Consider the following 13,880-nt stretch of genomic DNA (forward strand, 5'->3'; position numbering starts at 1 on the left):
ACATCAAAACACAAGGATTGCTATGAACAAAGCATAGTAAAGCCTTGGTAAATCACAGTGAGCAGCCAAGACAGCATCATAGTTTTGTCTGAATTTATTGTTCAAGATACACTAAGAGGAGGTCTATGGATCTTCTTTGGCTGGCAAAGATAAAGGAAGTTGCAGACCACTTGTTGGCATCATATCAAGCCATTTTTGAACACTACCACAACAAATTCTCCTTGAATTTATTTAATAAGGCTTGGATTGGTATTGAAATTTTTGGTATTCTACTACGAGGTCTTAAACTCACTAGAGTAGGCATGCCATCTTGTAAAAAAAGCTTTTGATGAAGTTGCTGAGCTTGACACTCTGAGGATTCTACAAAGGCAATGCCTTGATCATGCAACTCCTCAGAGATGATCTAAAATTGTGGACATCTGAATTAACTCAATACGAATGTTTGTCCTTGATGAAGTTGATAAAATGCTTTCTTGAGGTTTCAAGGATGAGATTTATGACATTTTCCAGTTTCTTACTTAAAACCTGCAAGTGGTTTTGTTCTCTACTACCATGCCTCTAGAAGCATTGAAAATCACTTATGAATGTGGAGAAAGAGGATTGGATACTGGTGGATGCACTCTGTGACCTTTATGAAATCGTCGCCCCCATAACACAAAGTGTCATATTTGTGATGAACAACACTAGAAAGAAAGTGGACTAGCTTACTGACTAGATGAGAGCACAGAATTACACAATTTGTGCAATACATGGGCATGACCATGGTGTATGAAGTAGATGGTGAGGGAGAAACTTGACATTCAATAGGATTTTCTATTCTTTCTTCTATAAGGAGCTGTTTTACACTTAAACTCTATGAGCAATGTTTATGACTCTCAATAACTTCTATGAGTTTAAGTAAGAACGGTGGTTTGCAATGCAAAAGTGCTCGCACATAGGTTCCATCTGAGTTTAAGTAAGAACGGTGGTTTTCAATGCAAAAGTTTGAGCAATGCTCGCACATAGGTTCCATCTTTGTTGTGAGTGAGAAAGTGGTGGGGATTGACCTCAACACTACCAACTCTATAGTCACAACTATGGAGGGTCAGAAGCCTACCATCATTTCAAATGTAGAGTTTCCAACATAAAGGGCCACCACTCTCTCCATCTTCGCCTACATCAAGAATAGTGGCATGCCATTGTTAACGTGCTAAGAACACTTTCTTCTCTATCATGCAATTCATTAGCATGTAGAGAAATTGAGGGTGCATGGTAGATCGTCATCGTGTTTTTTGAAAAGAAGGAGATTATCGTCATGTTTGCAAAGAAGTTCTTGTGGTGGTGGTGGTGGTTAGCAATGCAAAAGGGGAAAAAAAAGCAGCAAGTTATCACAAAGCTTTTCAGTGCATAGCAATGCTCTCAGCCTTGCCAAGCACAACATTGATAGCAGCATACATGCTCCCCATCGTGGAACAACAGAGAAAAGTTAAACAAAAGCATTCATAAAGCTTTGAGCATGCATTCAACACTTTGTTTATTGTAAATGTAGAACAGACTTAAGCGTTTACACACACACACACACACACACACACACACACACACACACACATATATATATATATATATATATATATATATATATATAGAGAGAGAGAGAGAGAGAGAGAGAGAGAGAGAGAGAGTCCATTGCCATAAGTAGGCAACATCACCAAGCTTGGAAAGAGCAGGAAGGCTACTGCCATATAAGCGTGAGGAAGAAGAAGGCCACCAGTGTGAGGATAAGAAGGAGGAAAAAAATACTTGAGACAAACAAAAAATGGGGGCTTATTACCATTGAAATTTAAGTTTCTTTTACCCATTCACACCATCCCCTGTTACATTTTCACATTGCGTCGAGCCCATTACCCCTCTTTTATCCATCACATTAAACTTTCATCCACATTTTTCCTTGGCCCTACACCTCACTTCTTTTCTTCATCCACATTTTACATGACCACGAGGATTGCTTACATGTTTTTGAGCATTATGGTGGTGTTCCGACACTTGGGGTGTCTGTAAGGATTGTTCACATGCCTTGTGTTTATTGGGTCGTGTTTATGCGTAGCCATGATTTACTACTACTATCCTTCATTGAATCGACATGCATCATCATCATCATTGACATTACTTTGTTACCATCTCAAATCCCAATTGTAGGAGATTTGTTTATGATTTGTCGTCATGGCTTTCCGCTCGTTATCGCGAGTTGCCATCTTGTGTCTTGGATCACATTTATTTTGTCGAGTTCATACATACCTTTGGTACTTCAAGGATTAGATCTCTAGATCCTCATTCGCTGACTTCATGCTTTGATGTGGCGGCATACTCATGCTATAGTTGGATGTTCGAGCTTGAGGGTTTGATGCCTAGCCACTTGAGGCACTTATTCGATAAGAGGAATGTATGTGCCAGATGGTTTGTGCATGGTGACTTTATTGATTGATTGCTTGGCTACCTTGACCATTGTTTGCATGGGACGATTCTTCTTTTGGTGACTTGCATGAGTGTCTTACACTCTTCAACCAAAATTATGTTCTTGAGGATGTAGACTACTCTGACACAAATTTATATGGTCATGATGATAGAGCCCACAAGTCTACTTAAACTGTCTATTAATCCCATGCTCCTTGCAAGCTATAAATTTCCTTGAAGTGAACAACTCTCCACCTTGATTGGTTTAAAACTTCTCCAAGTTCTTTTCTTGTCTCATTCTCCATTGAAAGCCATATTTTGAATTTGATAAAATCCTTGACCTTATCATATGTATCCATATCTTCTTGTTGTAGTCACCGATCAGTAACATGGTGCATCAAGCACCACCTAGAGTTATAGTTGGGATATATCCACAGAGATCAACATCATGTACAAGCTAAAGAGAGGACTATGCTCTATAGGTGGCCTCTTGCAAAAATGATTGCCAATGCTTCTTATGCATCATATAAACTTTCCATGCATCTAACATCTCTAGAAATGTTGGCAGGAATTCACAATCCCACTTTTTTGTCTCTTATGATGAAGACTACAAAGCTTAATAACTATCCAAATCTCTCATGCCACAACTTACTTATGCACACATCAGCTTGGAAGGGAAAAGTTGAAAATTCATAGAGATGGTTATGAGTGGTTTCCCTTCGAAAGACATTGCCGCTAGCATATAAGATTATTACACTATCTCCATCAAAGTGAACCCTCAAGTCACGATTCATGATGTTTGCGAGACAAACAACAGGTTCTTTTTTATTTTTAGTACATAGAAAGCGTCCAAAAGCTTTTTAGTAACACTGTAGTTTAGAAATCGCACATGCTCATTTGGCGAGGCATGCTAGGGGTTACGGAGGGAGGACCTTTATATGTGGAAATGTAATACTTTTAAGGGTGGAGATGATCGAGAGGTCTTTGTAATTATCTTGAAGAGGGTGGTTTAAAATGGTTTACGTAGGCAACTGGAGGGCATTAATTCCCACGTGCCAAACTTTAGGGAATCGACCAGTGGCCTGAGCTAGGGTTGCTTTTGACGGGCACCCTTGTCCGTCAAATTTGATAGGAAAGGGATGAGACTTGCAAGTTTTTCACTATTTATGTGTAAATTTTGATAGGTGAGAATTACTTTTATAAGTTTCTAATGTCCAAAACAGCTAAAAATGTGCATGATGCCTGTCAAAAATCAAGTCTGGTGGCCTCAACCCGCTCACTAGTCCACTGCGTGAGCTGCCCCGTACCTACCTTTTCTTAGGGGTGCCAATGCCCTTCACACAGCCCCTGTACCTACCTTCTCGAGGGCGCCCATGGCCTTGTGTACCTACCTTCTCTATGGCCTTGTGTACCTACCTTCTCTGGGGTGCCCATGGCCTTGCTAGTGCCTAGAGAGAGGATGCTCTTGATTGCAAGGTCATTTTAGGGAGTTTATAGATCTTGATTAGGATTCTCCCATTACTTAGCATGGGCGGAGAGGTGGACCGGAATTTCAGGGATTTTTGCACTTCTTGCCAATACGGTGGACAGTATGTACACACGCTAAAGGTGGAATCGTTTCAAACTTTTAATTCCCCACCAGTCTAGAGTCTAGTCTATCTATGAAGAAGAGTCAAATACGACGTGGGCACCGGTGAGGAATCCGGACGAGTAGCTCGTTTTCAAAGATTGTAACTAGGACGAGTAAACCTTCAGCTTTTACAAGCTCTTTATGATCGATCACAGTGCACGCACTCAGTGCCGAGCAGCATGTCTTGCGGCTATTATTGTCTCTCAACAAGGCTCAAAATCAATCTACTTGTATGAATCTTTCTATCGATCTGCAGTTTATCTTGGAGGTGGTTTCTGTTTGTGAATCCCATTGCTCGTGGAGCTCTGCTACAGAGAAGAGGGGTGGGGCACAAACAACGATCTCACTTTGATGCTTTCAATGAAGTGTACTTTAACACGGATGGTACGATGGCTGGATGGAAGCTCTGTTCATGTTGGCCTGTTCTACCTTCGTTATACTGCCTTCACTAGCTACAAGGCTTCAGACAGGTTACCCCACGAGCTACAGGAAGGCGTTGGACTTAATTCAGCCTAAACGATGCTTGCCGGTCGAGATTAACATACTGGTGGAGGGCCAATGTCGAGCTCTTCCAACTGCTCAGCTAACAGCAGTTCCTGCAAGTCTGCTGCCTCTACACAACCGCAGTCGTTGAAGCTGTACCAAGTTGTAATCTTTGCTACCCCAGTGCTGTTCGGCATCATTCTGGTGTTGCTGTTCATCATGTTCTACCTGAGGAGGCGGAGAATAAGGAGTTTGAACTCTCGGGTGAGAGCTCAGTTTCTGGCGGGAGCGTTATTCACACCTGTAAGCCGGTTCTCTCTATGTAGAGAGAGAGAGAAGAGTTTTTTTTTTTTGGTGTGTGGGCGAGCGTGTTCTATTTTGTTAGGGGGTAGTGCGAGTTTTTGGGGGCGCGCATGTTGAGAGAGAGAGAGAGAGAGAGAGAGAGAGTGTTTTGGGGGGCGTGCGTGTCTTTCAGAGATAGATTGTGCGTGTGTTTGTTTGTGTGTGTGTGTGTGAGAGAGAGAGAGAGAGAGAGAGAGATGGGGGTGTACTAAATAGAGTTTTACGTGCAGAGAGAGGAGTAAGTGAGAGAGTGCGCATGGTTGGTAGAGAGAGAGTTTTATGAGTGAGAGAGAGAGAGTGCGCACGGTGGGGAGAGAGAGAGAGTGTTTCGTGTTGTGTGTGTGTGAGAGAGAGAGAGGTGCTAACAGGTGCAGTTTCTTTTCTTGCAGCCTTATGATCAAGGCAGAGACTACCCGTGTCGTGTGTGTGAGAGAGAGAGAAAGAGAGGTGCTAACAGGTGCAGTTTCTTTTCTTGCAGCCTTATGATCAAGGGCTCAGCAAATCCTTCAGGCAGAGACTACCTATTTTCCCTTACGATGAAAGCTACGCAGCCTCTTCAGAATACACACAGTAAGCTTTATTGCCCTTGCTTCTTTCAGATTATGCAGGTTCTTAATTAGTGAAGGAAGGGAAAATCCATCACAAAAACATTCATTAGTACGTGATTTCACACTCTCATATGTTCTGCGTTCTACAGTCATAGTTATGGAGAAGACGGTGCAGAGTACTTTTCTCCATTAAGCAGCCGTGGAAAATTATTGTGCGCAAGATCCAAGGATATATGCACAACTTTGTGCATGTCTGTAGAGGGAGTAGACCGCGAGATTAAGAGGTTGAGATTAGACGTCACAATTTCAGTAGAAAACCCTTAAATTTCTCTTAATTTAAGCTCGAAACCAAGGGGGTTCGTTTTTCTCGCTAAGAGAATTTATGGCTTTTCCTGATTTAGCTACTTATGGCCATTTCCACACTCTAAAAAATTAGCAACGAGTTAGGAACCGGTTGTGAGCTGAACACTTTCAAATCTTATGATTGTGTTCTGATCTTATCGGTTCACCTCACAAACCACAAGTTGAATTCAAGGATTGTCTTCTTCTGCATTAATTGTCTGAGAAGTGAAAACCAGTTGCCAAAGCCCCGCGTAGAAACAGGCCTTAAAAGGTTTTCGATGTGAGTTGGAGTTTAAGTTATTGACCCACGATGATATCGAAGTTACTGATTGGAAATGTGCCAACTCGAACTAGGATTACCTAAATAATGAATGACGATCGGATTACCCTAAATAATGAATGACGAATGTAAAAGAGAGACAGGGAGGGACAGTTTTTTATTGATTTAAACCACCAGTAAGGCTTTCTACAAGACAAGAGACCTGGAAATTTTTACACTGGATGATGTAAACGAAGGATCATGTGTGTGATATTTGCTTAAGGGATCTTTATAGTAAATCTGTGGAAATTAATAAAAAAACTCGATTACTCATGCCTGTCACGAAGTTATTCTATAGAAGTTATTGATAGGCAAAAAATCAGGGCTCATAGTTGTGGGAAGGCACATAATCATTGGGGAGCTCTTTGAAACTCTTGGATCGAACTAAGATGTTTAATCATGTTAATCCGTATATGATTGTTTTGGGCTTCATTTTGCAAATTCTCTGCAACTAACGTCTCTGATTATCACCCGAACTTTTGTTTCGAGCCTAACGATGAGCTTTTTTTTTTTGGTTTGCTTGTTTGTTTTGTGTGGGAAGGTGTGCGGTGTGCTTGGATGAGTATGAGGTCGGAGATAAGATACAGCAGCTGCCGGGATGCGGGCATGCGTTCCATGCGGGGTGCATAGATGAGTGGCTGGCCAGCAACTTCACGTGCCCTATTTGCAGGACATGTGTGCTGCAGGTGGCGGACGGCAAGATCTGTATGTCAGACTTCTCGACCCCGCCCAGCGTAAGTGCGGCAGGCGGCGACTCCTCCAACACAGAGAGCAGGCGCTGGGAAGAGCGCATCCTTAATGAAGCCCAAGATTACTCTAACAACCACCACATCAGACGAGATGGCTCCCGCGGCAGTAGTAGCAGCAACGACATCACCTCTCTCACCGACACGGCTCTCAGGGTCAGCATCGAGCACTCCATCAACATCGAGCGCATCTAATCGTCTCTTGATCTATAACCAGCCTTCTCCTCACCTTCATTCTTATCGAGGCGGCTAGCCAGGCCCAGCATCAGGTCACCACATTGGAAGCTTCTGCTCTCTCCACACCATCTCCACAGTGTATCCTTTGACACCAAACGAGCTCCGATGTGATCCACCTCCCAAATATTCTTTTCATTTCCTACATAGCTCTACCTAATCGTTCAGCATGGGTCGGTGGATACTTGTCCGAGTGGTTAGCCCGACAACGAGTCCAAATCCGGTTGCTTTTAAAAAGGAAGCTCTAGAAAGGTTCACCAGCTATTTTCACCAAGGTACTCAGGCTAGAAAGTGACCTTGTGCTCTTTATATGTAAGTTCTTTTATAAACACCGCTTTGTGGAGGTGCATGATTTCTCAATTCATGTGTTTAGTCTTTTCAACAAATGGACTAGTTATTTGTTGCTTTTCTTTTCAATACACAAAGGGCTGTTTTCAATGCACGCAAAGGGCTGTTTTCAATGCTCTTGTATACACAAGGGCTCTTGTATGTGCCTGAAGCTTAGTTTCTAGGGAACGCCATATTCCCCACTCCTGGAAGTTCCGAAACATGGGGGAACGTTTCCCCACAAGGAACGATCAAGGCCATGTTCCGAAATGTTTTCCCTGGTAACAGGCCCAAAAATTCTTTAAAAAGGGCAAAGTGTTTGAAAGTAAACATTTTTCTTCTATTTTTTCAATCAACTCTTAATTCACAATATAAATTTTCAAAGTTTTAACTCGCCCAAAAATTCTTTAAAAAAAGCAAAATGTTAAAAAAAACATTTTTCCTCTATTTTTTTCACTCAACTATGCATACATAACGTAAATTTTCAAAGTTTTAGCCTATCCTACTTGAAATGACATTTTTCAGAATTCCATTGGAGTTTACTCGCTGACATGGCGTTCCCCATTTCCTTCCTGTTTCCGGTGTTTAAAACGTTGGAGTTCCTGTTCCTTGGTAACCATGGCCTGAAGACTCATAGTGTGTGTAAGAGAACATTTCTGCACTTACATGTGTCAAAAGCTAGTCACTACAGCTCAGAAGCTTGATGAGTATTCAATATTAAATCACCTAGTTATGCATCCCTTGAACTTGAAGGCCCTTGTGGGGTCTATTGAGTGGTTGGCTTATTAGGCTTTGGTTGTTGCTTCTCCACTTTAGTTGCCTTCTCTGCTACTTCGGGGTCTTTCTTTTCTGTAGTAGTCTTCTTGACCTTTTCGATGCATCCATGCTTGCAAGTGCACCTGTGACTTCTTCCTTGATCTTCCTTCAGTCTGCCTTAGCTTTCTTCCCATCAGCTTCTTTTGGCCTTTGCAGTAGAGCTAGTCTCGTTCTTTTTTTTAATCCTCGAAGGCCGTCGGGATGGTGTTTCTCACGTAACAAGTGAACGATGACCGCCATTCACGGATTCCAGCTGCTGAGGTGTGACACCATGATCGCATTCCACAGAATTAGCATTGTGACGTGATTCTTCAATTGTTGAATTATCTGCTCATGCCTCATAAATGTTGAATCATTTGCTCATGTAACAACTGGACAAAATTGACCTTCCCACCGGTTCTGGCCTTGAGTAGCCTCTGCATCACCGTTTCTTTGTGGGCATCTGAAGGAACCCACAAGGCACTTTTGTTCATTCCCTATATAGTGAACTTTACCATATATGGGAAATTTTGAAAGATTTCTTGGTTATGTTGATGGAAATTTCCTATATATATCTAGACAATCGCATTCCCCATTTACTCAATCCTCTTATATGTAGGAAATATGGGCTTATATCTAGGTAATTCAATTTCATATATAAGAAATATGGACTAGTATCTAGGTAATTAAATTTCCTATATAGAGAGTATGAGCCAATATCTAGGTAATTCAATTTCGTATATAGGAAATAATGGACTAGTATCTAGGTAATTAAATTTCCAATATAGAGAGTATGAGCCAATATCTAGATAATTCAATTTACTTTATACACAATATAGCCAATATCTAGGTAATTCAATTTTCTATATAGAGAATGAATAAGAAATATAGGCTATTATCTAGATAATACAATTTTCTATATAGAGAATGAATTGCATATATGGAGAATTGAACCTGTAAGGTTTCTCTCTTTCCAAAAATAGGGGAAACACTTAAGATAGTCCACTAAGTCTTATCTTAGAGAAAATTTCTTACTCATCGACACCTTGACCATACAGAGATTCAAGGATACGATTCATAGGTAAGACCTAGTTTTATCCCGCAAGGGGAGCGTGGTCTTCAAAACAATCAAATCACCCATAGGGTAATTGATCATAATTTGGGCAACTACTAGTCTTGATTCCTAGAGGCAACACTTTTTTTCTCATCCATGCAAGGCACAGCCCCACTGGCCTAGTCTTCTAGAATAGGATTGCTCGAGAACCTATTTATCTAATGTAGGGCTTTCACTTAATATGTTGGAAAGCTACCCGACTAATCGGGTCCACCCGTCCGTAGGATGGTGCCGTCGGGGCATTCCATCCTCCCACTTTCCACCCTACTCACGCGTCAATTTGTTTTCTAATTAATCCTACCACACTGTTTAACATAAAAAAACATGTTCCTTAATTAAGGCCCTTTTCACAAGGTTTATTAAAATAGCTTTTTTTCACAGTACAATAATGCCAAGACAAGATTTAAAAGAAAAGTTTATACATGAATCAATTTCATACAAGCCAAACCGGCTCTCTTATTCTTTTCCTTTATATCGCCGATGATCTAGAATTCAGCCTTCCAGCCTCTATATGCTGGGCAAAACTCTACGGGACCATACACCTCATCGTCGGTCCCGCTGGCAAGGACTCAAGCCGGCCTGTCGCCCTCTCAGGCTCCATCGCTCGATCCTCCCGCTCCTAAGAGGGATGTCTGCGCACTAGGGTGGGCTAATTCACCGCACTAGCCTGGGCCCTCAAAACTAGGCAGCATCACAACAATCACTCACCTCAATCGACGAACCTCATTCTCCCAATGGTATGAGGGATACCATGGGCCAACTCCGGGCCTTACTAACGTCTCCGCCGTCCGACTATACAAGCACAAGAACGGGACAGCGTCAAGGCAGGGAGAAGTTGTACCTGTACCTTAATTTAACCAAGATAATAATCCATTTATTCAACTAAACCATAGGACTAGAATCCATATTACCTTCTTAAGAAAACAATCCTTTTCACAAAGATTTTAGCATTTCAACTTGATATTGCCGATAAGACATTCTTTATTAAGGCATATGCTAAAAGTTTGGTGGTATTCTTTTAGGGTCTTCCCTTCTTGGGTTAGCTCCAAAAATTCGTTTAGGGTCTTCCCTTCTTGGGTTAGCTCCGAAACTTCGTTCATTTTATCCTCTCAAAATCCTAGAGGACAAAACCTTTCACGAAGGTATAATTTCATGGCATCTCATAATTGATTCTAGCTCTAGTGGTGGTTAGATTTACAACAGTGCTTCCAACTAATTCGGCATTTCTTACGATTTTAGATGAGCAAGGGTGAACTTGCTTCTTTCATTGTATCCATGAAAAGTTCAAAACTATCAAATGCTTATCATAGCGCCACATCCAAAGAGGCACTCTAGATTAATATATATGAGATCTTCATTTTTTTAAGAATTACACATCTGGTGCCTTGGGATTGACACATCCAAAGATTATCAAGATTGACACATCTAAGAGCATGATCCTCTGAGAATCACACATCTGAAGTTAGACCCATGTTTATGTGAGATGGGTTCAAGATCTTGGATGATCGTCCTAGTGTAAAGCATCCAATGGATGGTATTCACACATTAACTATTCAAATCTTAATCGAGTTATAATCTTAATAATTTATTGCGTGTGCACCCCCAAGATACAAGCACAATTTCATAGGATGATTGTCTCAACATGTGAGGATATTCAAATCACTTCTATGGCCCAGTAGAGATGATTGATTCGTCCTCATATGATAAACAATCACTTTGAAAAACAAATCCTAGGAACTAAGATCGGCTCTGATACCACTTGTAAGGTTCCCCTCCTTCCAAAAATAGGAAAAACACTTAAGATAGTCCACTAAGTCTTATCTTAGAGAAAATTTCCTACTCATCGACACCTTGACCATACAGAGATTCAAGGATACGATTCATAGGTAAGACCTAGTTCTATCCCGCAAGGGGAGCGTGGTCTTCAAAACAATCAAATCACCCATAGGGTAATTGATCATAATTTGGGTAACTACTAGTCTTGATTCCTAGAGGCAACGCTTTTTTCCTCATCCATGCAAGGCACAGCCACTGGCCTAGTCTTCTAGAATAGGATTGCTCGAGAACCTATTTATCTATGGTGCCGTCGGGGCATTCCATCCTCCCACTTTCCACCCTACTCACGCATCAATTTGTTTTCTAATTAATCCTACCACACTGTTTGACATAAAAAAACATGTTCCTTAATTAAGGCCCTTTTCACAAGGTTTATTAAAATAGCCTTTTTTCACAGTACAATAATGCCAAGACAAGATTTAAAAGAAAAGTTTATACATGAATCAATTTCATACAAGCCAAACCGGCTCTCTTATTCTTTTCCTTTATATCGCCGATGATCTAGAATTCGGCCTTCCAGTCTCTATATGCTGGGCAAAACCCTACGGGACCATACACCTCATCGTCGGCCGCCGCTGGCGAGGACTCAAGCTGGCCTGTCACCCTCTCAGGCTCCATCGCTCGATCCTCCCGCCCCTCAGAGGGATGTCTGTGCACTAGGGTGGGCTAATTCACCGCACTAGCCTGGGCCCTCAGAACTAGGCAGCATCACAATCACTCGCCTCAATCAGCGAACCTCATTCTCCCAATGGTATGAGGGATACCATGGGCCAACTCCGGGCCTTACTAACGTCTCCGCCGTCTGACTATACAAGCAGAAGAACGGGACAGCGTCAAGGTAGGGAGAAGTTGTACCTGTACCTTAATTTATCCAAGATAACAATCCATTTACTCAACTAAACCATAGGACTATAATCCATGTTACCTTCTTAAGAAAACAATCCTTTTCACAAAGATTTTATTATTTCAACTTGAGATTGCCGATAAGACATTCTTTATTAAGGCATATGCTAAAGAATACAAACTTTAAATAGTAAATCAATCAAATAGATAAATATTAACAATTAATAGAGAAGCTGGGGCCATACCTCAACCCCTAAGAATGATAAGAAAAACAAAATATGTATATACCTTATAGAAATTTATCGTTTATCGTTGCCTTTGCTTGTTAACAAGAGCTTTAGAACTTGACATATGAGAATAGAGTCTTCTAATACCTTGTCTTACGATTGAAATCATCTAATCATCTCCAAGCTTTATCTCCTCTTACTCGTACTGTGACTCTTCTCTCTTTCTAAGGTCTATGGCAAAATAGCCTTCTCTTACAGGACTACGGCATACTATTCTTTCTCTAAAAGAAAAGCTACGGAGTTTTGGTCTCTTCCTCCGAAAGACCATAGCAATCTAAGCTTCTTTTCTAAGATATTAGATAAGAATGAAGGGATATATACATCTCAAACTCTAGGATTACCTTGAGGCTACTTGCTGCCTTCTCACAGTTTTCTCTGTGTAGAGACCCTAACAAAAATAGCAAATTGTTTTGGCCATAACTCTCTGATAAAAACTCAGAATATGATTGTATAACCAGTCAAAAGAACGGGAAGGCATCTAGTCTACCAGCCTACGCGGACAGAATAGGCAAAAACATCTGTATATAGCCACAAACGCGCTATCTTTAGAAACGCATTGTTTTTCCACATTTTTAGTATGCATGGACTCTAAATGTGTAAAAGTACTCTAAATATGACCTCTTATCACCTAAACTCAAAATTATATTTTTGGGAATACTTATCTCTTTTAATAGGACTATTCTTATGTTCTTATTTCTTTTAGGATTTTTGGAGCTAATATTTTTATTCTAACACTTTCCTAATGTTTCTAGCCTTGTTGTCTCACTCTTCTCTACTTACACTCAATTTCCTTATTGAAATCTATATTAAAAGAGACACATACATACATGGCTTGGGAGGGACCACAAATGATTGGTTACTTTAAAACTTTTATACTTAATTATTCAAACATCAATATTATTACAAATTGAAATACTTAAATTCTTCTTCTTCTTCCTCCTCTCTCTCTCTCTCTCTCTCTCTCTCTCTCTCTCTCTCACCTTTCTATCACCCAATGTGTGGTAGATTGGTTAGCTCATATATGGAGTTGTTATTCAACACGTCTTGTGTTCGAATCTCACTCCCGTCGGATAGATCATATTTCGTCTCTTGGGATTGTTCCTACGATGTTAAAAGTGCTTCTTCTTCTTCTTCTTCTTCTTCTCTTCTCTCTCTCTCTCTCTCTCTCTCTCTCTCTCTCTCTCTCTCACACACACACACACACACACACACACACACACACACATAAAAACTCAATGTAACATACATTAAAATGTAGGTATGTCCTCTCATCTTATATCAAAAAGTAAGAGAATTATTTTACCAATACTAGCATGCCCATATTCAAGCTAAACGACCACGTATCTTAAAAACTAAGGTTTTCTCTCTCCTCATCAAACAGACAGATATTCTCTCTCTCTCTCTCTCTCTCTCTCTCTCTCTCTCTCTCTCTCTCTCTCTCTCTCTCTCTCATACGTAATCCAAAACCTTAGATCATTATCTCTCTCTAATGTGTCGCAGCAGTAATTAATGATTATAGTAAGGTTTTACACCTTAGCGAAAATGTCTCTCTCTCTCCCTCTCTTAGTGTGTTCATATCCATCTCTTTTTCTCACTTTGTGTCA

At 40.8% G+C, this 13,880-nt stretch overlaps 1 protein-coding gene across 2 annotated transcripts; it reads left to right on the top strand.

Moving 5' to 3' along the window:
- The first annotated feature begins 4,212 nt into the window (after positions 1-4,212).
- Positions 4,213-7,579, top strand: LOC147631587 (RING-H2 finger protein ATL58-like). Of its 2 annotated transcripts, none has more exons than XM_086808102.1 (3): positions 4,213-4,807; positions 5,364-5,455; positions 6,636-7,579. In XM_086808102.1, the coding sequence occupies exons 1-3, from the start codon at positions 4,619-4,621 to the stop codon at positions 7,033-7,035; spliced, it is 681 nt and encodes a 226-aa protein (XP_086664228.1). In that variant the 5' UTR covers positions 4,213-4,618; the 3' UTR covers positions 7,036-7,579. The 2 variants fall into 2 exon arrangements, with proteins under 2 accessions (XP_086664228.1, XP_086664227.1); XM_086808101.1 differs by having other exon boundaries at positions 4,214-4,846; positions 6,636-7,576.
- Positions 7,580-13,880: the final 6,301 nt, after the last annotated feature.

This window comes from Cibotium barometz, chromosome 14 (assembly GCF_041138505.1).
Source record: "Cibotium barometz isolate CiBa-2024 chromosome 14, ASM4113850v1, whole genome shotgun sequence".
Classification (NCBI taxonomy): Eukaryota; Viridiplantae; Streptophyta; class Polypodiopsida; order Cyatheales; family Cibotiaceae; genus Cibotium; species Cibotium barometz.

Excerpts from the sequence above, each read along its gene's own strand:
- LOC147631587 (XM_086808101.1), top strand. The coding sequence starts at position 4,619 with ATGTCGAGCTCTTCCAACTGCTCAGCTAACAGCAGTTCCTGCAAGTCT. Across the intron at positions 4,847-5,363 it reads CGGGAGCGTTATTCACACCT|CCTTATGATCAAGGGCTCAG; the intron begins GTAAGCCGGTTC and ends CTTTTCTTGCAG. Across the intron at positions 5,456-6,635 it reads GCCTCTTCAGAATACACACA|GTGTGCGGTGTGCTTGGATG; the intron begins GTAAGCTTTATT and ends TTGTGTGGGAAG.